The sequence below is a fragment of the Malus domestica genome, chromosome 05 (genome assembly GCF_042453785.1).
Source record: "Malus domestica chromosome 05, GDT2T_hap1".
NCBI lineage: Eukaryota > Viridiplantae > Streptophyta > Magnoliopsida > Rosales > Rosaceae > Malus > Malus domestica.
Genome location: NC_091665.1, coordinates 23,009,083 through 23,035,495, shown reverse-complemented (window position 1 = coordinate 23,035,495; position 26,413 = coordinate 23,009,083). Strand labels below are relative to the sequence as shown.

At 34.7% G+C, this 26,413-nt stretch overlaps 1 protein-coding gene across 1 annotated transcript; it reads right to left on the bottom strand.

Annotated features, from left to right (window-relative positions):
• Positions 1 to 7,305: 7,305 nt before the first annotated feature.
• On the bottom strand, positions 7,306 to 8,084 carry LOC103430971 (auxin-induced protein 15A-like). Its single transcript, XM_008369118.4, has one exon. It carries the CDS (start codon positions 7,798 to 7,800, stop codon positions 7,492 to 7,494), a length of 309 nt encoding a protein of 102 aa, XP_008367340.1. The 5' UTR covers positions 7,801 to 8,084; the 3' UTR covers positions 7,306 to 7,491.
• Between the last annotated feature and the right edge of the window lie 18,329 nt (positions 8,085 to 26,413).

The window sequence follows — 26,413 nt, the reverse complement described above, 5'->3', positions numbered from 1 at the left end:
TTTATAGAGTTGTCAAATTTTTGAGTAAGTTGGAGTATGAGGTCGGATCAAAGACTGTCACATGGGTTGGCTCATCTTGGCCTATCTAACAGACTTTAATATGCAGAAAAGCCCCACTTGTTCGTCTGAATATCCATACATTATGTAATGGTCCAAATAATAAAGAAAAACTCATGGCTGCTGCCACTGCCACAGTCCACAAATAGGTCCATATGTCACGTAACTTTAATGCGTATCAAAAACCAGGGATACCCTACGCCGGAAACCATGGAATTAGAAAGCAACTCGGCATTCAGCAACATCCATGTGAATTTGTATTTTGAAAAAGAAAAATAATATAAACTGCAGCTTATATTTTATGAAATGTGCTCACTTTTACTAGTTGTGTAACGATTTCGGAGTTTTGTTCACAATTGAAACGGTCTTGGTCGAGATCTTATTAACAATTGGTATGATTATCATATGAACCCGCTTTGATACTATTTTAAGATTTTAGAATTATGCTAATGACTTGCTACTAATCGTACTAATATTATCACAGCTCAAACAACCTGCATAATTCGATATGTGTTAAATCTTATCGTAAAAGACCTTGAAATTATTAGATACTATATAAAGAAGAATTGAATTATCCAAACAAGTTGAACGTTTGACTATTTTTTTACTCTAACCAACCCCGGCAGCGGTCTAAAATTTGCTCTCATCTGTCCTCATTATCCAATGCTCACTTCTCCGAGCTTATCCATATACATATGAGAATAACTTATTAATAATCGAATCAATACTATGGTTTTTTTTTTCTGCCATCTAAATGCAGACATAATTGTTAGACTACAGAAGTATAATATTATATAATAGTGTACAGTAAAGTGTTGGCTAGCGGCTTGGTTTTATGACTCGGTGCTAGTGTGTTTTTCGAGTGGTCAACGTTCCTTTTTACTGTAGCCTATTTATCTATATTTGGTATCTCGTCACTTTCTTTTGTGGGTCCAGCCTTTATTCCAGTCATTTGGAGGTTGCCAATGTTTGGGTGACTCAAGGTTAATATCGATGGGTCTTGTACCAACACATGTGCAGGATTTAGGGGATTTTTCGCTCATCAAAGGGTGGGGCACTTGGTGCTTTTGCATCACACACAAAATTTGTTGCTGCAGAAATTCTTGCTTTGATTGCGGTCATGTTTATGGCTTGAGTCAGAAATTGGAAACATTAATGGATTGAAACAGAGTACATGGCTATTCACTATCTTTTCAAGGCTCCTAATACTGTTCCTTGGTTTCCGATGGTGGATTAGAAAAAATTTATCTTGCGACTTCATCAAATGCGATTTATATGTATACATATTTATAGAGAAAAAATTAAGTTGCATATGCTTTAACTTCATTTGGGGTAGATAGTTATACTTATTACTGGTGGTTTACGATTCCAAATTAATTTGTAGCCTCTGCACATACTCGTGACATTTCGCTTTGTCCTTATTATCGTTTTCGTTGATCGTTTTGTCTTTGCAAGTCTTGGCATAGTCCTTTTGCTTGTATTTTTTTTTTGTTTACTTTCATTATTATCAGTAAATTTGGTGGAGGAGGGATGAGCAGGGGGTTTCTAAATGTAATGGTCCTCTCCTCTTCATGGTAGGGTACGTGTTTCCCACATGACCATTGTCGAAGAATTAATCTCACCTAATCTTTCTTTATCGAATATATATATATGTAACATGTTACCTCTCGTGTTATCTCATGACCAAAGGTGTCAACAACCCGGACACAGGGGCAGCGGAAAAATTATCCCTATGCCCGTTGCGGAAGTAAACATAAAATAAAATAAAATAAAACAAAACAAAAATAAGGTTCTCTATACAAATAATCCGAGAAACCTTACAAGTGTATAAAAATAAAACAAAACCACAAATCTCTCCTCTAATACAACCTCAGCTCGTATACTCTTCATTAATCTCATACCAAACCTACAAAGTCTAAAATGTACAAGGTGAGCGAAACCACGGCTTAGTAGGGACTTAAGTATTATCAAGGATAATTGTCAAGGCTAAATCAAATGTGAGGCAACATGTAAATCAATTATATCATGTTAACAAACATAAATTATATTTCATGAATGCAGCTTAACTTCAATTACCTAATCCATTAATTTATATAATAAAACAAGCGGACATGCACGTCACATACCATGCATTTACCACTACAGTTGTGGTCCATAAGCTTTATCATGTAAACTTAACACCCGTAACGTTGTCATTCCAAATTTCCCTTTTCTTTGTCAACTAGTTCTTCTCGATCGCCAGAGTCCCGACTACTTGATACAATTTGTCCAAAATATTTTATACGTTGTATGTAGTTTGCATGCAAAGTATTAGTTTGAATATTTGTGGTTCTGTTTATGTGTGTGTGTGTATGTGTATAGAGAGATAAGAAAAGAAAAGAGTGGAATAAATACATGTGTTAGGAGATTGTTTGTGAAGCTTGGCACTTGGATTGGAATACAAAGTTAACTTTGTGAAATATGTGTTATACTTATGTTTATAACTGATGTAATTGTTTATATTGGAACTTTGACATATGATTGTTATTTTCAATAATATGAATATCATGATAATGCTGATTATATGCATATATTGTTGCATATTGGAGTGGATGGACTTTAATGGAATATTTGAAATTGATATATAGAAATGAAACTATCTTTTGATTGGTTGAGTTCGACAATTGTGAGGATCAGCATGGATGACAAGAGTGAAATTAGGAAAAAAGCTAGATTGATGAATCTAGTATAGCATGGGACATGCTAGATCAGGTATAACAAATTATACATGGCCGTTTTGCACATACGTAATGGAAGTATGAAACTGCTTCCTTCTAATGTTTGGCACATGTTCTTGACCTCCTGGTCAAACTGGCTATACATATATATCTGATGATGAGTACGTATTTTGCATCTCCACATAGCATATATGACCTTATCTACATATCTATATGTCAACCAACAGAAATTAAAATGTCGATGTGAAAGAGTCGATAATATGCATATAATGCATTTGATCAGATCATCAGAGTGAGCAAGTGCGTGACTGTGTGTGTAAAATTAGTAAACAAACTCATAAGGATAATGGTAGGGAAATCAAATGTTTTAAACCAAATTTACAAATCAAATAATGTTGTTGTTGATAATTGGATTATTACTTAAGTGTTGATTAACATGGTGTTTATTTTTTATTGATGACATATTATTTAGTTTGCCATTTTAGTTTAAAATTTTGATTTCCCTAGCGTTACTCAACTCATAAATGCTACCAAAAGATGATGAGTGTCAGTTACATATGAAGTCCATGTGTGATGAATTTCAAAAATTAATCATTACCTTGATGCAGCTAGCTAGCTAGGGACGGAAGAGGATCCTCTCCAGATTAACTTTGTGGGAATCCTAGGGATCTTTACATTCTAGTTGTTCATCGTACATTGGACGGTCAGTTTTCGTTAGATATTAATTGTGTTTAATTTTAAATAAAAAAATCAAATAATTTCTGACCGTACGATACACGATGAATGACTAAGATGTAAGGATCTTTAAGATACCCACAAGATGAACCCTGATGAGATCCAAATCCGCTAGGGACAACGTCTTACACAGTCGCATGTTACTGAAACGTGAAAATAGCTAGTTTAATTGCCCACCGTTTTTCGGCATATACACTGGTGGCCACTGTAAATGCATGTTGAGATTGTGTGGTTTGAAGTTTGATACAAGCCGCGAAGGAGATGAACAATATAGTTAATAACATCGTCTAGGTGGGTACATGCAGCCTGTAGAAACCGTATATTCTACAAGATTAATATTGATATTCATTGGCTCTAAAACCATCCTTGAAGAGCCTTAACTATGGTAACTGCCTAATAGAGCCTACACGAGAAATTTTGTTATATTCTGAACACCATATAAAACACTATTAGTTATAATATAAGTGCATCACAATTAAGATTAATATGTCTCACTTTATGGTTAAGCTGAGAACAACTCTTATTTGAATTATAGTTGAACCTTTATAAGCTAATAGATTTGGGACCAAAGAAATCTTTTAATTTATCAAAGTATTCCTTATTTTTTAAATATTGTACATTGTATCTAGTTTCTCGAACTAACAATTCTATTTATTTTTTTAACCAAGTAAAATTCATGAATCTACTTATTTATTTTTCTTAGAAATAGATTATACAATGTTCAATGCACTACATTATTCTATTTTGTGAACATTATCGTAATGGAATGGATGTCAAGGACCTCTTGAACTACCCTGGAGAAAACACAACTTCAAAGTTGATGACTGACGAACATATAATTGAGAGCACCATGAGAAGATCAAGAAGATGAAGTCGAAGATGATAGTTCTAATATGAAGCCCATTTCGCAAAAAGAAGCTCTCAAAGCGGTGACGACATTGAGTAATTTTTGTTGTAGTATGAGAAAACCACACAAGAACTTATCATGTTGAAACAATGATTGAGTCATATTTTAGTAAGGTCTCACACACGCTTCATAAGCACTGTATATTAGGAAATTATTAATTTATATATTATGTGAAACATGTATGAATTTTTTATAATGTATTATCTTACAAATTATTAGTTTAGCACATCATCCTCAAATCAGAATCGATCAAAAATATTAATCTTTAACTAAAGTTATTAATTATTGAGTATTAAATTATCAAAGTTCAATTACAGTTTGTGCTAATGTGTTGCCCTCCAGTGCGCATGCCTCGTGTTTGGAAATATTGGATCTCATATTAGAAGTTCTATATATAGCTAGTATGCTGCCGCCGGTTATTTTTTAGATCAGGATTTAGAATTAGATTTCTCGTCAAAGAGCAAATAAAAAATTTCAATTTGTCGGAAAATATAATATATCTAATAGAATTTTGGCTCCGATATAAGTTGATATAGTCCAGGGTGCATTCCTAAGAGCAACTCCAGCGGAGGCTGGTTGCTCGGGCGACAGGCGAGGACAAAGGGTTCGAGGGCCGGTGGAGAGGGGTCGAGTGGTGTGGAGGCCGAGCGACGGTGGGAGCCCGAGCGAAGGTGGGGTGGGGAGTCGACGGGCCTGTGGCCCGAGGGCTTTGCAATTTTTTATTTTTTTTGTGTCAGAGAGAGAGAGAGAGAGAGAGAGAGAGAGTTTTTGTAATTTTTTATTATTTAAACAAACAAAAAAACTATTATTTTAATTGCTTATTGCCAGGGGAGGGTTTCAATGGTGGAGATGTAAATGACAATTACTGTTCATTAATGGTAGTTACTATTCATTTAAGACAGTTACTGTTCAATATGGTGGATTGAATAGTGGATTGCCAAGGGGAATGGTTCAATGGGTGGAGTTGCTCTAAAAGAGAGTCATTAATCGATAATCTGCAGTGCATGTGGATGTGGGCATGCAATCACTGTCGTGATCTAATATGGGAGAAGAAGACGCAGCTACCATTTGCCGCTACAGATGAGATTGATCTCTGAAGCTCTGAGCGAGGCAGAATAAGGAACATTTTCTTTCAAAAAAAAAAAAAAAAAAAAGAATAAGGAACATATTTTAATACACTATTGTCAGACCAGAAAAATAAAATAAATAAAATAGAACTATTTTCTCATGTTGAAGCGACCCCTACATACGGGATTCGAACCCCTCCCATCTAACTCCTTCAGCACCTTGACCATCATACCACTTATGTTTTTGTGAAAACATGCTAAAATATTTATATATATGGTTTTGTTTTGAATTCTTTTTGCAAGAAACAAATTTGCACATATTCCAAATTTTTTGTGGTATTATATTTTAAATTGTGTCAATTAATTACTTAGTCAATGGCATGTGGTTTTTAATTTTTCTATTTTTTATTTGGTCACTTACATGTATGGTTGGAAAAAATTCCCGAAAATCCCAAACCAAACCGAAAAAGTCCCAAACCAAAACCATCCCGAAGTTTGGGAATCCCATCCCGAAAAATACCGAAATTTTCGATATGGGATTGGTTTCCAAATCCCATTTGTTTGGTAATCTCGAAATCCCGAAAAATACCGAAGTATTCGGTTTCCTTTTGACTTTTGGATTTCGGTTCTTGAAAGCCATTGCCATGGTTGCTGACTACTCTTCACAATACACTTACTCTACACATAGAGATGATGAAGATAGTGAAAATTTTGAACCTCATAGGAACTCTATGTGGTACTTAGTCACTCATGTATCTTACCATGCAATGTATAAAGTGTAAAATATTGTACTAATTCATTATATATAAATGATTATGGTGTGTTTAAACTTCTTTCATTAATTACTACATATTTTCTATACTCACAATGTTTGCCAGCTCGCTATATAATCAACTTAAATCAGTTAAATCCATCATGCAATGCATTTCCTTCCAATTTTTTGTGATAAACTAATAGATAATTGACTAAATAAACATCCTGCAAAGTTTCAATAAAAATTTCCAAGTTTTTCTTACAATTTCCGTGGTTTCCATGTAATTTTTATCGATATCGATATTATCCTGATATTTCCATCGATATTTCCGTGTTTTCGGACTACCGATATTTCCGATATTACCGATATTTTCTTCCTTAGCCGGAGAGACTAATAGGGTCACATTACACAATCCAATAATTTCATCCAAATTTTGTATAAAATAAATCCTAAAAAATTCAATTTCATCTTAAAATTTAATGAATAATGTGTGGGAAGTAGCTCAATTTCTTATTAGCTTTTGCAATTTTTTTTATCTCCCAATGTGGGATCACATAAATAAATCAAGAACGATAATTTTCGCACACCATTTTTAATTTCTCACACATCACTCTTTATTTATAACTGTTAAATTCAATGCATCAAACGAAAATAACTAACATGATTAACTAGGAGTGTAGAAGGCTAACAAGGATATGTTTATCATTTCCTTATCAAAGTCATTGCAGATAAATCTGAAACTTTACTAACTTTTGCTTTTGTTATACTTGTATAGGAGTAATACTTGTATAGGAGTTGGTTTGTAATCCTGCCGGCTGAGCAGAACAATGGCAACCATGAATTAGAACAATGTAATACCTCAAACCAACGAGATCAAGCAAGCCTTCAGTGAATTGGTCTAGAATTGCATCCACTGTTGGGCAATCAAATTTTATCACAAACATCATTTTCTGGTTAGCCTTCTGCATTTTGATGTTAATCCATTTTGTTGTTTCTACATTGTTAGTTCAGAATTAGACCATAAGGAGGTAGACATTAGGAAATAAGGATAAAGAATTTAACTAAAAATTACAAAAATATTAGGGAATAGTATTTCCAAGAACTTGCAATTAAAAAAATAAATAACAGACTGATAACTCATTGGTCTCAAGTCTATTGCTTTCGCTTGCAGAATAGAAGTTGGAAAGAAGAATGAATTGGTTAAACAATTGACCATCATCAGGATTCAGGTCATATACAGAGTGAATGATTATTTTACGAACAATTTAGACATGAAGATAGACTGACGAAGTAGTCTTCACTGCATGGAATTGTGAGTCCCCCTGTAGGATGATCATATCCAAACTCTTCCTCAGCCTTGTTTAACAAGTCTTGGAACAAAGGGTGGTTCAAATATGATATCGGAATCACAAATCTCTTCTTTTCATCTTCTCCAACATAAACCGCAAAGTGGCCTTTCGGAACCTCAGTACTAGTATTGTCTGCAGCTGATCCATATCTTGCTGAAAGAGTTCTCTGAAGTTTCTGCTTGGCATGAGCTATCCCCATCAACTTGATTCCCATCTTTAGGAATGTTAAACAAGCAAATGTACCACGAAGATCAAATCAAAAAGTTTGAGACCTTGAGTGATTAAGTGAGAAATGCAGATTTGGCTTGAATTGGCTTGTTAGTACCTAAATATATAGGGGAGGACTTCAAACCTTCAAATGGATAAAATTGTAAGGTCCCTATTGAGAATGTTGTGAGAAACATATCAGGTGAAGGACTTGGTGAAGTTTCACATGGACTGTGCCTTAATTAGCCAAGACATCCTGCCCTACAGAACTTTAGGAACCAATAAAGAGTGGTGCAAATTGAGGGATATATAGAGTGAGCCCCCTAATGCACGCCTTGTGGGGGCTTCTTCCGAATTTTTTTTAATAATCTTGACATGGAGATTGTATTTTTCATTCTTTATTCAACAATCATCCTTGTAAGAAAATCAAACAAGTCCGAAACCAATGAGACATATAGGCTAAAAAGTTAAACAGATGAACACGGTATTTCAAGAAAACGCTAAAATGATAACCAATTAATTTGAGTGGTTAATTTTGAACTTGAGTAACTTTTTGCAACGATAATCTTTAAAGAAAGACCTCAAAACTAGACAGTTCAGATCATTGAAATTGAATGAAAAGTGACAACATAAAACAGCAAATAAGCATAGTTGAGGGATATCCCTTAAGTTAACCTATATGGTCATCTGAGTAATGTTTCAACTAATAAAGCAGAGACCTTTCTGATGCTAGCCATGTTCTTGACATTAGAGGCCAGTATCCAATTAAAGAGGATATTCTGAGTCTGTGACTCATTGTGCATATACTTAAAGCACTGAACTTGGACGTACTTGGGGCTATTCAGTAGCATTTTTATAGTGACAACCAGCAAATAAGCCTTTTTGTGGTGACAGGCTACCAAAATTAAGTTGTCTACTTTCTGCTTAGACTTTCCCTTTGGATTCGCTAAACCATTACTTGGGACCCTCTTTGACACATTCACATGGGATTTGGATCCCATTTGTGAGGATCCTTACATTCTATCCGTTTATCATATATTATGCCGTCATAAATTATTTTGATTTTTTATTTATAATTAAACATAAACAGTGTTTAACGAAAATTGTTCACACGATGTACAATGAACGGATAGGATGTGAACATCTCTAGAATCATCGGAAAAGATCCACATCCATTCACATGGACAATCTTGGTGGAGTGAGTAGAGTTGAACCAATCGTATCATCCAAGAAATCTCAACAAGCTTTTCAAATAACAATCTTATCTCATTTCAGATATATGTAAATTTCTCTCTTTTATTTTTTATTTTTTACTTTTTGTAAACAACTGTTTGATTTTCTGTGGTTTATATTGTTTATTATGCACTTGTGAAGCATCTAAAGCCCATACACCAAGTTCTGTCAAATTTTATTGTTTTCTAAGTCATATTTTTTGGTTCCATCCATGATACCACAGCTGCACAAGATTCTACTAGCAAGTCCAAAGGTAATATTATTAGGTTTGTTGTAAATTAAACTGCTTTTAGAAAGGATTAGGAATGGATGAATATTAAAGAGAACTAAATTAACATAAATTTTGTATGTAACATTTTTTGTTGAGGATCATGACTGTAACTGTGAGTCTGAGACTCTGAGGCCTAATCAACGTCAAATGTAAGTATTGTGGTTTATAGAACTCTGCGGTTTTGAAACAAAGAAATATTTTTGTAAATTAAAAAAAAAACTAAATTTATTGAGGAAAATTTTTTAGATTAAAATGAAGCCTTGTGTTATAAGCTAAACTGGAACCATGATTCCTAGTTAGAACTTGAAGCTTTTGACACTTCTGTGTATAAAACCAATGTGATTTTTTCTATTCAGCAATATAAAGCAAGTTTTACAATCCAGGCTATCAAAATGAAATAAGGTATGGGTTTAATTTTACACGTATATAATTTAGTATTTTATCTGGAGTTGTTTTCTTGATGTAATGGTGGGGACCCTAGATAATTGTCTTCTATTACAAATTATTATTTAGTTGTCACTGCAGCATGTGAACTGAAGAAGAACCCTGAAAGTCACAATCATCTTGTAGCTCTACTTCAATATCATTTTGCCTACTGAAACAAAAATTACGTTTTTTTATTTTTGGGAACTCAATTTTTGCATCTTTTTTAAGAGGATAAAATATTTATGAGTATGATTGTAGGATAAACAGTAAAAAACTTTGTTGGGTCGCAATTTTAGAATTGAAAGTATGTCTTTTTGCCTATACTAATACTATACTAGTTGGTTTGAATTTTGGACAACAAGACTAGTAAAATTTATCCCAGTAATGATAATAAGAAACTCTCATAATAAAAATAAATAAAACTTAAATTTTCTTAACTTATATAGAATAATAATAATAATAATACAATAATACATATTTAACATACAATATAGCCATTCAGTACTACGGTCTGGTGGTATTATCTTCACTTGGAAGTGAGAGGTCTTAGGTTCGAATCTCATGAATGACGAATTCGAGACCAAATTAGGTTACCCATTGTGTGACTTAGCTGAACTCTCCCTCCTCTTAGTGTAAAAATATCGATATACTAAAAAAAAATTCATCAAAAAAATTTGTTTCTTAATGGGTTACCCACGTGTAAACCCGTTAAAGACCCATTATTAACGGGTAACCCAATAACGACCCGATTAGTTATCGTGTTGACCTAAAATCCATTAATTTCGTGTTATTTTCGTATAGTGTTAACGGATCATGTAAGAAATTGTCAACTCTAATAGTTTGTTTGGATTTTGGCAACTGGAGGTCGCAGCGGTGAGGGGAGGGGAAGAAGGAAAAATTTGGATTTTTTTCTTTTAGTTTTAAAAAATATCATTATATATTTTAATATTATTTAGGACACTTGAAAATCAAAACAGAAATAAATGAGACTCAATCATGCGATGTCAACGGATTTAACAGATTTTCCAACGCAATTGACAGAATTTGGGAAAGTGATGTAAGCATTGAGTTTCTAGCGACAAAATGGTGTATCAAAAGGCAAAGTGAGAATAAAGTGAAATTCTAAGGGGCAAAACAAAAAATATACTTTTTTAAAATAACTAGTCAAGAATTCTCCATTTTGTTGGGTTGGGGCGTTAATTAACCCACATTGCAGGCTTCATGTCAGAAGATTTATTCTCAAGAAGAAACTAATTGGGTTTGAAAAACAGACATAAACAAAGGGAGGAGTGAAGAAGAAAATACTGAAAATCACTATCCATGATAAACTTGTTGAACAGAACTTGAATAGAGTTTTTGAATTAATTCCCTATAATCAAAATGCAATGAGGACATTACAAGTTGTCAACTCTTCACCCCACAAATTGAGGAGTTTGATTCGATTGGAGCATCTCTAGTAGTCTCTAAACAGGAACAACCACTGTATAAAATGGGTATAAAATAAATATAGGACAAAATGAATCTTCACTGGATCGGAAAGTGAGTCCTTAAAGTATAGGGACTCAGCGGCTACATAGAGTATGTCCTCATATATAGGGACCGTACAGGGACAACCTTGAGTGAAAAACGGGACCCACAATCTTGATAGAAGCTTTTAATGCTTTTAATTTTAATGTTTTTAATTAACTAAAAAAATATTAACATAAACAAAAAAATGTGCATTTTGAGTGGAAAACGGCCACAATCTTGATTGATTGAAGATTTTAATGCTTTTAATGTTTTTAATTTTAATGCTATTAATTAATTAAAAAAATAGGTTAACATAAACAAAAAATGTGCATCTAATCAAATTATCACATAAAATCATAAAAACTTCAAATTTAGGATTTTTCTACAAGGATTCTCTCATTTGAGGCAATATTCCTTTAGGACTCAAAGATTCCATTTATGTTCTTAAATGAGTACTCAAAAGTGATGGTGGAAGTCGTTGAATAGGGACTTTCATTCGAGATACAAGGCATGCAAACAAGAACTGAGACCAATGAAGGCCTCTTCAATGCATGGAATGGTGATGCCACCCTTCCGATGAGTGAATCCGAACTTCTCTTCACAGCTTAGCAAGTCTTGGAACCATTGGTGGTTCAAGTATGACATAGAAACTACAAGTTTCTTCTTCTGTTCCTCTCCTACATAAACAGCAAAGTCGCCTTTTGGGACATTCTTTGTGGTCATACTCGATTGCTTAGCAATCAAGAGAGATCGCCGGATGATCAACATCAAGCTCATACCATGGTTTCTGTGGAATTTTTTTATGCTTAAGAGTTAAGATATCTTTGGAGATAAGAAAAAAGTTGTGACAGTGGAAGAGATGTGTGGACTTGGGTTACATAGGCAACTTGGGTTTGTTTCCATGCATTTACAACTTGGGTTATGCAAATTTTTTGAGATATTTTGCTTGTTCTTCCTGTAAAATATTATAGAAGCACGGGTTTTCGTTTGCCTGGTATTAATTGTGCTAAGAAAAATCTTCAACAATCGACCTCAAACCAAGCTGCTTCGGAAGTCATAGAAGTTCCAAATGGCTATTTTGCAGTCCTTATTGGGAAAGCCAAAGGAAGCGGTTTGTGATTCCGATCTCATATTTGAACCATTCTTCATTCCAAGACTTGCTAAGTCAGGCTGAAGAAGAATTTGGATATGATCATCCAGTGGATCCCTTGCAGTGAATATAAACTCCTTAACCTCATTTCTAACTCAAGCAGGTGAGAGTGCATGGTAACATACAATTTTGACATCTGACATACGCAATTTCATGACATTTATTATTGCCAAAGGATGTTTAAATCATTTGAAAAACTTGGTGTTAAGCAAAAATTGTACATAATATGTAAACAAATAATTCACTCGACACAATTTCACCCTCGTTCATTTTTCCGAAGAGGGTTTTATTAATTCGAGTTCGACCTATTCTAGGCTATGCGCCTATTAATTACAACCATTCTTTTGGGAAAGGAATACCCTTTGATTCCAATTCGAATAAAATGTAACTTGAGGATTTTGGTGTTTGTTTGACTTTGTGACTGCACCTAGGTCGAACCCTAGATTGCCTACGTACCCTCTTGAGGGATCAAGTCACTCGTAGTTCATGTATTTGGTACTTGTTTGGATTTGATGCTTTGTGCAGTTTTAGCTCATGCGGGCGATGAGCATTTGATTCGGCTTCATGCCATTTGAGATTTTTCTTCAGCTTCATGCCTTTTGGGATTTGACGCGGCTTCATGCCATTTGAAATTTGATATGGCTTTGTGCCATTTGTAACTTGAAACGGCTTTGTACCATTTGAAGCAGCTTCGTGTCATTCGTAATTTGAACTGGCTCGCTTCTCTTTTACTCTTCGTAGAATTTGTAATTACTTGGTCAAAGTAACAGAAATGAATTTAGTTTATATAAACCATGGATTCGTCTTGATTTCACGGTTGCGTCTATAATTTGATATCAGACTGCCTACGTATCCTTAACGGAATCAAACCGGTGTAGTTCATAAATTTTGACTCATCGTGGCTTTGTGCCATTTAATACTTGATATGGATTTGTGCCATTTGTATCTTGTAAATTTAATGGGAATATTTGTGATGAACCCACTATTACTTTGGTATTTGACTTTTCTCGGTGCCGTACATCTCAGACTACTTGAATAAATTTAACTTTGATGAATGCCATATTCATAAATCCTATGTGAGTAATATGGAAGAGCTACTCCTTTTTTTTTTTTTTTTTCTTTTCTGGTTTTGTGGATAGCCTTCCCATTTTAATTTGAGGGAATTGTATGTAGCAAGCTTCTTATTTCTTCCCTTGTACACTTTGATTTTTCCAAGTCCAGATGAGATATCACATGACGTCAAAGTCTTAGCGCTTTTGAGGGAATTGCATCAGGGACAAGCCCGGGCAAGGATGATACAACTGGGTCAAACCCTGAGTCGTAGATACTGATCTCCATCTCATTCATCCATTTCGCTTCATGAACTGCTCGAACAAAAACCTTTATTATGTAACAATGAAATAAATGCATGAGCTTGAAACTTTAAGTCAGGTTTTGGTTTCCCTTAACTTTCTTTTAAATTTTCAAACCCATTTGTCATGGGATTTTGAACCCATTTGACCCAAGACCTAAGTTTTTCTTTTAATCTAACAGCAGGCTTTGCACTTTATTTATTTGACTTTAAAGGTCTCCAAGTTCCAAATGGGACTTCTAATTTCAATGGAGCTCCCTTTTTCTTCACGTGAGGTACCATTTGCTTTTGTTTTTGTGGCTGAGACTTGAAGGAAAAGTAAGACTTCAATATTTCTGCAGCCATGCTTTTTTTTTTTATGTGACTTTTAAAGCTTCCAAGTTCCAATAGGACTTAAAAGTTCAACAACTACTCTTCCCCTTCACTTGAGCAAACTCCACGTGAGGTGCTCAGTTCAAAGTGGAATGATATTTGCCTTTCCCTTGATTAGAAAGTGGGACTCCAAGTCTATCCCGCGTGAGATGCATAGGTCAAACCATGGAAGAAAAAATCGATAATAACGGCGATATTTCGCCGATATTATCGTTTTTTTTAAAGTTCGATATTTTTTTAACTATCCAAATGATTTTGTTAAAATATCACAATATTATCTATAATATCGCGATATTTTCAAAATTATCAATAATATCGCAACATAATACTAAAAAATACTTAAATATGTTGAGAAAACTCAACACATACTTCACTTGTTCATAGCCCAAAGGCCGAACAAGCAAGGTTTCTTTCAATAGGGGAATGTGGGTTTTATAGGACTTCATGATTGCTCACTGCCCTCGCATGGGCGATGTGGGACTCGCCCAATGGGAGAGAAAATCAGAATTTCGGCCGAAAATTTACGCCCACTTTAAACGGCCATAACTTTGTCAAAACGCAACGAAATCAAGCAAGACAAAAACGAAAGTTGTAGCCCTCGAAGAGACGAAGAGAATGGTACCTCAAAAGACATCTGCCTCGTCGTGGTTTGGCCGGAAAATGCCTCGAAAGTCACTGCGGTCGCCGGAAACTGGGTAAAATTCAAATGAGTATAATTTTTTCAATACTCAACGAAATTGAGTGAAACAAAAAGGAAAGTTGTACTACTCGACGAGACGAAGAGATTGATACCTTGTACGCCGGCCAAATCGCCGTGGTTTGACCGGACGAATTATAAAACAATTGACACACTCTTGGCTTCCAAAATTCAATTCTTTTACTTTATATAAACTTGAAAAAACATAATCGGTATCCAAATTAAAGTTTAGTCTTATTCAACCTATTGATTTTCAATCGTTAATTGATATACTATAATTTGGAACTTCAACGCCTAGACGCATGCTTATGTGTAAGAAATTTAAAGTGTCAAATTCGGCACATTATTCTTCATCATTTTATTCAATTCCTTTTTTTTTAATATCCTAAATAAAACCTCCCAATATTGTACTAATTAATTATATATAAATGATTATGGTGTGTTTAAACTTCTTTCATTAATTACTACATATTTTCTACACTCACAATGTTTGCCAGCTCGCTATATAATCAACTTAAATCAGTTAAATCCATCATGCAATGCATTTCCTTTCAATTTTTTGTGATAAACTAATAGATAATTGACTAAATAAAGATCCTGCAAAGTTTCATTAAAAATTTCCAAGTTTTTCTTACAATTTCCGTGGTTTCCATGTAATTTTTATCGATATCGATATTATCCCGATATTTCCATCGATATTTCCGTGTTTTCGGACTACTGATATTTCCGATATTACCGATATTTTCTTCCTTGGGTCAAACCCATTTAGAGAATTTCTTTTCGGCCTTTTGAATTTTCAGCGCCATTAAAAAAAATGGAACTTTGAATCCATTTGTTCCAAGCCTTCTGACAGCAGGACCACTTTTTTTATAACTTTTAAGCTTCCAAATTTCAACAACCTCTGTTCTTCTGCACGTGAGGTGCAGGCTTTCCGTTTTTTTTCTTTGTAGACTTGGATTTCTAGGTGCAAGCAAGTCTTCATGTGGCATCAGGAAAAAACCAAGTCATACTTAGCTTTATAAAGGTATCTGGAACACTTTTCTTCCTTTAGAGTTTTTAAACTCATTGTATATACTTTTCCTTCCTTGTGCAGAGAAACGTACATGAAATTGGAATAAAAGCAGTCGCCCATCTTGCTTTTTTCTTCACATTTCTCAAGCAGAAGACTTCTTCGATTTTTCCAGAAGCAGAGCTCTCAAATGACTTGGGTTGCTTGGGTTTTGCTGCGATACATCTCTCTCTAAGAGGTAGGAGTATGTGGAATAAGAAAGAAGAACTATTAAAGCTGTGAAGCCGGCACTTCAAAGTGCTATAGTATCGTCGTCTCGAGTACTGCACAAAACTTTTCTTGATGAAAACTTACTTATTTCCTTTACTTTTGATTTGGAGCTTCTCTCAATCCATTTCCATCTCATCTTTTCTTTGTGTTTGTATCAAATTTCCCAGCAACTTTGAAGACAACTTCCTTTTTTTTATTCCCTGCCGTAGCTTTCTTTTTGCAGACTTTACAATCTCTATTTTTCCTTCCTTTTCAGGTTTGATTGGAACTTCACGGGCTGGTTTAAACCACCCCGAAGAAATTCATGGGACTAACTGTAGTGGCACAAACTGCTCATTTTTTTTTCTTCTTGGCGTGGACAAACTTACTGGGCAGAGATCATGGCATGGCTGTCTTCCGCTGCTTGTGACCCATGGAAATGGGGAGGTTGTTGTAGCTATGTCCATCTTTGCGTTCGTGAAACCATCGTTGGGCACGGTGGGTTGACGACGAATGAACCGGTTTCAAAACCTCTTTGGACACCCAAGCAATTGTTTCTTTCTTTTGGTTGGATCCAATCATTGCATTTTGCTAAAATCTTCATTGGTTGTCATAGAGGCAGCAAAGAGAAGTGGTGGTTTCGTTGCGATTTGTTGGGCTACAATTTGGGAAGACGTTGGGGAATGGGATAGGTTGGAGAAGCAAACTGCTTCTTTATTCCCTGCGAGACCGAGAGATACCAAACGAAGAATTTTTTTTAAGAAAACTAGATTTTTACCTTTTGAATGCTTTGTTGGTTTTCCCCTTGCTTTCTTGCTTTGTTCTTCTTTGTCGTCCGTTCTTTAACGTTGTCTCTCAATTTCTGCAGAGTCTCTCCTCTTGTTTCCTTCCTCTTTGCTTTGGTTCGATGCCTTTTTATAGGCGAACAGTGAACATGGCAACTGAAGTTAGTGGGATGCAACTTTCCTGGGGTGTAGAGATGCTGAGAGAAAATCATCTCTTGAGTGGAGAACGTGGGAGTTTTTGAGGGTTCTAGATACACACGTTCTCTATACCCGGTTGCCATGTAGATGACAAACTCCTTCAGACTTGGCAAACGTTGAGGTCCATGTGTGCGGATGTAGAGTTGTTTTTTCCTCTCTTTATTTCTTATATATATTATATAAATATAGTATATATAAGAATATATACACACACATAATGTGAGCTTTATTTCTAGTCAGCTACATTTTGGACTCTATTATTATTGTTATTATTATTTTGAAGTCTCCCTATTTTTAATAAGACTTGCTAATATATTTTGGTTGTGAAAATATATAGCTCAACACTTGGTAAATTGGGGTACTTCTTCATATATTACTCTCTTCAAAAACACGGTGGAAAATTATTGTTCATTAACAGTGCCCACCCGGTTTTGCCCATCATTCTCTTTATGGTTTTTCGGCTTTAGTGGGATTGTGCAATAGGGGTGGGCACTTGGAACCGAAAACCGAAACCAAAACCGAAACCGAAACACGAACCAAATCAAACTGCACCAAACGGTTAGGTTTTGCGGTTTTGAAACGGTTTCGGTTTTGAAACCAAACCACAATGTAAAAAATGGTTTGCTTTTGGTTTTGGCTTTTGAAAACTGCACCGAAACCGAACCGCACCACAAATATTAATAAACATTTAATGAAGTGTCCATATTAGATGTCACGTTTTAATTGATTATTTTTTAGAATTCATATATTTAGCATGAACTCAACCACATTAGAATATCATCATTCATCACTCAATGCACTGATTGTATGAGCTGTGCATTTGCTGCAAATTTTTGGCTTCATAATTGAACTTATTTGTGTAAGGATATAGATATAGGCAGTGGGTAGGATTGTGCCATTTGTCACAGGATTATAACTCTTAGTTAGTTAAGTTGTTAGAGAATGTGTTCTTTCTATAAATACATCATTGTAATAGATTTGAGATTAAGGAAAACAGAAATAATAAAGATTCAATAGTTTTTCTCTCTCTAAATCTTTCCCTCTCTAGTTCTTGAAGCTCTGTTCTTCTCTCTTGATCTCTTCCTTTTCTACATTAAGATGGTATCAATTGCCATTGTTGCTTACGCTATTTTCTCCGATTCTACGGCTGCTTCCGCTTTTCTAATCCTTTTTGTTTCTCGACGACAGTATATTGCTGCGTCTTGGTTGAATTCTGGTATTTTCTTCTTCTGTGATTTCTAGGGTTTCTGGGTTTCTTGATCTCATTTTTCCTGCTACTACAAGACTGTGCACACCAGGTGTTTGTGATATTTCCTCTGTTGATTTTTCATCTCAATTCTGCAACTATGGTTATTGCTTCTCAATTACAACTTCTTCAATCCCCTATTACTGGTCTTATCTTTACGATTTCTACATCTGTGAATGTTAAGCTTGATGATTCTAATTACTTGAATTGGCAATTTCAAATGCAATTGTTGCTTGAGGGGCACAATATTATGGGTTTTGTTGATGGCTCCACTCCTTGTCCATCTCGCAATATTACTTGTTCGTCTAATGCTTCTGGTGTTGGTGTTGTGATCTCCTCTACTCAATCTGAGAATGAAGATTACATTGTTTGGAAGATGCACAATTATGTTCTTATGCAATTGATTACTGCAACTTTGTCTCCTGTTGTGATCTCCTGTGCTATTGGAAGCACAAGTGCTTATGATCTTTGGACCAGGTTAAAGGAACAATTCTCTGCTGTATCTAAAACTAGTATCTTTTAGCTCAAGTCGAATCTTCAAACCATCAAGAAAGGGGCTGATTCGGTGTCTCGATATCTCTAAAGAATTAAGGAAGCTCGGGATTACCTCTCTGCTGCTGGAGTGATCTTTGCAGATGAGGATATTGTTATTTTAGCACTAAATGGTCTACCTCCTGAGTTTAATACTTTTCGAAGTGTTATTAGGGGTCGTGAAAGTGTCATTTCTCTCCAAGAACTCCGGGTGCAACTTCTTGCTGAAGAATTGATTGTTGACAGTAATGTGCCATCTCGGTTTATGTCTGCCATGGTGGCAAATGACTCTGGTGGTTCTAAATTCTCTACATCTCAACATCAATATGGGGGTCTTCATCTTGGTGCTTCAGGACATAATTCTGGTTTCTCTGGTGGATATCGCTTTTTCTACAATAATAACAAGGGTAAAGGAAAATCTAATCAGGGATATAGGTATCCTCATACTAATCCAAGACATCAGTTTCCGAATCATGGATCTCATCCTGCACCTGTATTTTCTGGGGTTGTTGGACCTTCTTCGTCACAGTATCTTGGTCATTCTTCTACACAGCAAGTTCCTTGTCAATTGTGTAATCAACTTGGTCACACTGCTCCATTTTGTCATTCAAAACAGTTGGAACGACTGGGCTGTCAAATTTGTGGTAAGATGAATCATACTACCTGGTATTGCTTATTCAATGACAAAGGTCCCAATTTTGGTGGTCCACACTATCCTCATATGTCAAGCAATGCTTATGCTTTTTCTGCACCTACCTTCTCTCCTCAGTCCAATATTCAGGCTCTGCATACAGTCTCTTCTCAGTCTCAGTAATTTGTCATTGGCCTCTCCTTATCCCTCTAATAAGACAGTGCAAACTGCTAATGGTGAAGGTTTGAAAATATCGCATATTGGTAGTTCTATTATTCAAACACCTGTGCAACCCTTCAAATTGAACTCAATTCTCTATATGCCTAAACTATCTCACAATTTGTTATCAGTTCATCGCATTTGTCTTGATAACAATTGTTGGTTAGTATTTGATGCCTTTTGTGTTTGGATCTAGGACAAAGCCACATGGAGGATATTATACAAAGGACAATGTAGTAATGGACGCTATCATATTCCTTCTCTTGTCAAACATCATTCCCTTCCTTCTCACGGCCATTCTAAAGACTTTGCATTGCTTGGACAGCTTGTTAGCTCTAATCTTTGGCACAATAGGTTAGGGCATCCATCAAATAATGTTGCTTCTCTAATGCTTAGTAGGTCTCACATATCTTGTACCAAGGATTATGCTCCTATGCTCTGTCATAGCTTGTAAGAGCTACTCCTGTTCTTTTCTGTGACAATCTTTCTGCCATAGCGTTGTCCTTTAATCCTGTTCAACACCAACGCATGAAGCATATTGAGATTGATGTGCACTTTGTACATGAAAGGGTAGCTAAGAAGCAACTGGTTGTTCAGTTTGTATCTTCTCGAGAACAATTTGCAAACATTTTGACTAAGGGTCTCAGTGCACCTCTCTTTCGGTCTCATTGTTTCAACCTCATGCTTGGATCATCCAATCATGAGTTTGAGGGGGCATGTAAGGATATAGATATAGACAGTGGCTAGGATTGTGCCATCTGTCATAGGATTATAACTCTTAGTTAGTTAAGTTGTTAGAGAATGTGTTCTTTCTATAAATACATCATTGTAATAGATTTGAGATTAAGGAAAACAGAAATAATAAAGATTCGATAGTTTTTCTCTCTCTAAATCTTTCCCTCTCTAGTTCTTGAAGCTCTGTTCTTCTCTCTTGATCTCTTCCTTTTCTACATTAACAATTTGATTTTAGGGAGCAAGGGTGTTTAGCTTAGAAAACATATTGATGCTAGTACAGTTGGCAACGGCAACGGCAACCTAAGAGAATGCTTCCAACTGGAGAAGATTTAAATGAATGGCTTGCTGTCAACAGTTCTCTCTCGTTCTCTCTCTCTCGCACACACCCGCACACACCCGCACACACCCCATAAACTAGTGCCTGCCAATTTTTAGTTTGTTTCGTCCATTATATGGTTGATACGTGGTTAAAAGTTTTGTTTCATGACAAAGAACTTATTTGGTTTTAGGAGCTGTGCATTTGCTGCAAGTTTGCTGCAGACAATATTCCAATTTTAGATGAAAATAGATTATCAAAATATCCTCATTCAATGTATTGATTGTGGACAAGGGTTCATAGATTAATGTATTCTATGAAAATTGAAAAATGACACTGTTTTATGCGTAGATAGATATAAATTTTAAACTATACGTTCTTTTCTTAAGAACCGAACTGAAACCGTTTGAAATAACACCGAACCGAACTGAACCGAACTGTACTCTCTTACTCTTCATCCTCTTTCTTTCCCGCAGTTTTGTTTCACCTTCAACTTTTACATTTTGTCTGGCCTCTGTCGTTGTTGCTTCAACTTTGGGTTGGGTTTGTTCGTTTTCTTCTCTGTTCTATTGTGTTTTTTTGTTCGTTTTCGTTTGGGTTTTGAGCTTCTATTTTTCCTCTGGGATTGTGCCATAGTTAGACTGTACTTTGTGTGGTTTTCTTTCCGCTGTTTCGTTCTTGACAAGAGTTTTGATTTTTTTTTTCTTCCTGTTTTTGTTCAGTTGGCCGCCATTGATTTGGTATTCTTATGCGGTGAGCAAATTTTGATGCTAAGTGTCTGACTATATTATTGTGATGGTCTAATTTGGTCACGATGAGATATTGTTGTTGTATTAGATGGGTCTGTCTGTTGGGAATATGATACTAATGTGGTAATATCAAATAAGAAACTGAGTTCAAATGTGCAATTGATTTGAGTCCAATCTTTTTCGTATGAATAATGAGGAGCGAACAAAAACGATGTGATCAAATTTTTTGAAGGAAAAATTAGTATCCGGTCCCTAGTTTTTACTGTTCATTGACTAAGACCTTATTAGTTCTCAAATTTTGATTCAAGTCCCTAGCATTAATGTGATAATAAATTTACATGTTTATTATATAATTTTTTAATATAAAAAATTAGTAATTAATTTAGGGTTTAATACTCACACCTCTATTAAACTTCTAATTAATTTTCAATTCAAACATTTCCAAAATAATAAAAAATTATATTAAATTAAGTTTGTACCTATTAGTTTTTTTTTTATATATATAAAAAGATTCTCAATTTTTTAATCTTAAATGTACCCATTCATATAATTTTTCAATTTTTTTAATCTTAAATGTACCAATTCTCAAATATATCAATTTGTTATATGTAAAATGTATCCTTTTTTAATATAAAATCCTTTCAAATTTTTTAATCCATGTTTAAACTTATATGGGTACATTCTTTTTCGTTGATTTGAGAATGTATCCATGTTTTGGCACAATAACTTTTTTTGTTAATTTTGGTTAATGTACCCATACATATATGTACACACACACAATATAATAGAGAGTATAATTTATATTTTATTATTTTTAATCCCATAAATTATGGGTTTTATTTAAAATCTCATTAATATAAACAATTACAAATTTCAATTTTTAATTTTTAATTTAAAGAATATAGTAACTTACATTATTACATTAATGTCAGGGACCTCAATCAAAAACTAAAAACTAACAAGGTTTCAATCAAAGAATATTGATAGCTAGGGACCGCATCCTAAGTGTCCCTTTTTTGAATTAAGCTATAAGTTTTGTCAAGTGGAATGAAACTACAATTCCAAATGAGTGTTATTTTGCTTCTGTGACGTGACTTTCTTAATTTCGTTATATAATTTGCTTCTACATTATTATGAGTTCTTAATTTGCTTTTGTGGATTTTCTTTTCTTTCTTTGCAACCTTTGTGTCTCTTTCTTCAACACGAAGAAAATAATTGAATACACATGGTAAATTGAAAGAGTTTTGGTGTTTCGATTGGTTTAATATGTTTGTTGAGGGTTGGATTGCTGTCAGATATTTGATTGACAGAAACTTGCTGAATACACAGGCATGTATGAAAGGGTTTTGGTCTTTGGATTGGTTTCAATTGCTTTCTTGACAATCAACAGAGATTTTGATGCTAACTGTGTCACTATATTGTTGTGGTGGTTAAATTTGATGTCATGTAGGTTAAATTCTTAAAATAAAAAGTGGCATGGCTGATTATTCTTTGCTTCTTAAGATAGAGTGATACTTTGATTTAGTCTATATCTAAGTCTGTCACTCTGTAGTTGGAATGGTTTTTTTTTTTTGGGCAAATGACTTCATTTGGTTTTCTTATGTGATGCACAGATTTTGATGTTGAATGTGTCACTGTACTATTGTGGTGGTCTAGTTTCTTCGCGATAGTATATTGTTTTTGTATTAGATTGATGTATGTCTTGGGAATTTCAGGTTTTTCTCAATTTTTGTATGCTATCACAAGATCTGTATGTACAGTTGCTATTCTGTTTTGTTATGTTTATATATACATGATGCGATGTGCTTATATAAAATTCGATACTGACGTGCATATATCAAATAAGAAAGTGACTGCAAATGTGTAGTTCGTTTGAGTCCAATCTTTTTCGTGTGAATATTAATAATGAGTGGCTACTAAAAACAATGTCATCAAATTGTTTGAATTAAGCTGTGAATTTTGTTAAGTGTAGTCAAACTGCAACTCTAAATGAATGTTATTTTGCTTCTGTAATATGACTCTCTTCATTTGCTTATATAATTTACTTTTGCAATATGACCATCTGCTAATTTGCTTTTGCGAATGTTCTTTGCTTTCTCTGCAAACTCTTTATCTCTTTCTCCAACGGAAGAAAATTATTGAATGCACACAGTGAATTGAAAGAGTTTTGGTGTTAAAATGTTTGTTGTGAATTGTAATGGTGTTTAAATTAAGCTGTCAATTTTGTTTTGTTAGGTGTAATGAAACTGCAACTCGGAATGAACGTTATGTTGCAACATTGGTCTTCCTGAATTACAAAGCTCAGTTATGCATTTTTCGTGCTGGCAAACCAGATTTTGTGCACATCTGGATAGGCATTAGTTCAGCTGTGGTTTATTTTGACTATCTGCTCCTCATGATTAAATTTCTATGGTTTTGAAGTTCATGTCCTCGACGAATCACGCATTGTGCTATCAATACACTTACTCACAATAGTTTTAATGCATTTGACATGCTTGCTTAATAAGATGGATCAATCTTGCTTAATAATAAATCACGCGGTTATTTTTTTATAACACGAACTAACAAGTCTTTCTTTTTATCTCTCGAGCTGTTAACTGTGTTGCTACGTTCAGTGGCGAAGCCACGTGGGGGCGAGGAGTGGCGGCCGCCACTCCCCTCGCCGGAAAACACCACTGGAAAGCTGGGTTCGCCACTCCCCTCGCCGGAAACCTCACTGGTTCATCTCCTCTGGAATGCGACGACGATTACGAATACAATTGGAGCTGCGAATGAGTTCCGGTGCTCCGATACGGCTTCTACTACCTCTCCCATGTCTGATTGTTTCCTTTGCTCCGGTGCTCCGTACGAAACACCACCTTCTTCTTCGTTTCGGATTTTCGATGCTTCTCTGCAACCGGGTAAGTTGCTACAGACCCAAGTCTAAAACTCCACTGGGTAACCCCCGATTCAATTGGGCCTGTTGGGGATAAATTGTTCGAAATGGTCCAATCAAATAGAAGCCCTATTTTCCCCAAATATGATAAATCACGAGTTTATGGTTCTTGTAGTTGGATTTTTTATATAAATATTACGTATAATTGAATAATACGGAAAATAAACAGTTGAGAATCAAAATATAAGATCTAAGTATTTGTGAAAAGCAAATTTAATATTGAAAACACTCGTATGATTGAACAATACATAGCATTAAAGCCAAAATTTTAATTTTGTTTAATATATTTTCAGTTGTATCAAATTTGATCATTGTAATTTCCTAGTTGTTGCAACATGAAAATATCCATAACATAGTTTGTTTGTCGTGCGAAATTATCATGTGTGCCACGTATGAGAGTAAACTTGACGTATTTCATAAAGTCATTCCAATGAGTTATCAAAACTCGTGTAATATATTAAAGAGACGGCAGTGGACGTAGTCCTGTTATGCGTACCAATATATATCCTTATGTTTGTTTTACTACTATATCCACTATGTTAAACCCACACTCGTTTTACTACTATATCTTTCAAATATTCTGAGTAGTCCTCCTCCTCCTTCAAATATTCTAAGAAGTCATCCTTCAAATATTCGAGGTAGGTCACAACAAAGTGAGGTCACTGAGTTGGATGAAATATTGGCTAATCTTCTTGCAGACCTTGCACATAGACGTCGAATGATTGATTATCCACCTAATTATCGTGAAGCAATTCGTAGACATTATCTCCAAATTGTAATTTGTTTGTATTGATTAATTATGGAAGACATTACTAGATAAAAAGATTTAGTTGTTGTCATTTTTCTTTAACCTTGCATTCTTTTAAGTTCGCCCCTCCCCTCAAGAAATTCTGGCTTCGCCACTGAATGCTAGCTAGCTAATTCTTGTCCTCGTTTCACTTTTACTGCATAAAATATAAAGGAATAAAAATGAAACTATAGTACTGACTTCTTGTTGTATTTTAGTATATGTTGGGAAGGTTGCCTGGACCCTGATTTAGTTAAGGGAAAGATAGTTGTATGTGAGAAGAACACTGGAATTCCTGGGGCTTACAGATATGGGGCAGTTGGGATAATTTTTGTTAATTTTATGAACGAAACGTTTTCTCAAGTTCTCCCATTTCCTGGGGTGAATTTAATCATAGAAGAGTTAAATGTGGTCAAGTCCTACATGAACTCCACCAAGTATAGATTCATTTCAATACTGTTAAGGTTGGCAATTTTCGATCACGTTGCTTTTTAAAGTCTTGAAAGCCTCTCACAAAACATTTGTCGCACTGAAGAAGGTGATAAATTTTAACAAGATACCGTAATGCAACTCGAAATTGGCACAAAATTTGTGTACTTGTGTTGATACTGAAGAAAGATGAAGTCCAACCAGTGGCGGATCCAGGAAAAAATATTCGGAGGATCACATGTAAAAATTCACAAATATTTCTTAGACATATAACCTTAAAAATTAGGGAACTTTAATGAAAAGCTCCCGGTACTGTTCACTTTAACGAAAAACCACATGTTTACACTAAAAAGTCAATCCTGGTACTATTCACTTTACCCTTTATTTTGTCTTTATCATTAAAACTCAAAGTTTTCAAACCCTTTTTATTAGTTTTCCTAACTATGTTTCCATCTAAGTTACAATTATGCTCATTATCAATGAAAGAAAAAACATTGCTTTCGATATAAACCACTATGCTATTACTTAACTATTGATCTTCCATTCAATATCGCAATGGACTTTTCAAAATATTCATAGCGAAAAATGCTTTATCCATCGAAGGCTGAAACAGTAGCTACTAGTATAACCAAAACCAATGTAATTAACAAATACACATGATTATAAACTCATACAAACCAACTCCTCACACAAAACTTAACTCATTCAATATCTAGATAAAAACTTTCATCAATTTATCAACATAAATTGAAATGGAGCTATAAAACATAAAGTCAAGCAACTAAAAAAACA

What these genes read in the sequence shown, in the direction of transcription:
- LOC103430971 (XM_008369118.4), bottom strand. Translation starts at nt 7,800, where the DNA reads ATGGGAATCAAGTTGATGGGGATAGCTCATGCCAAGCAGAAACTTCAG.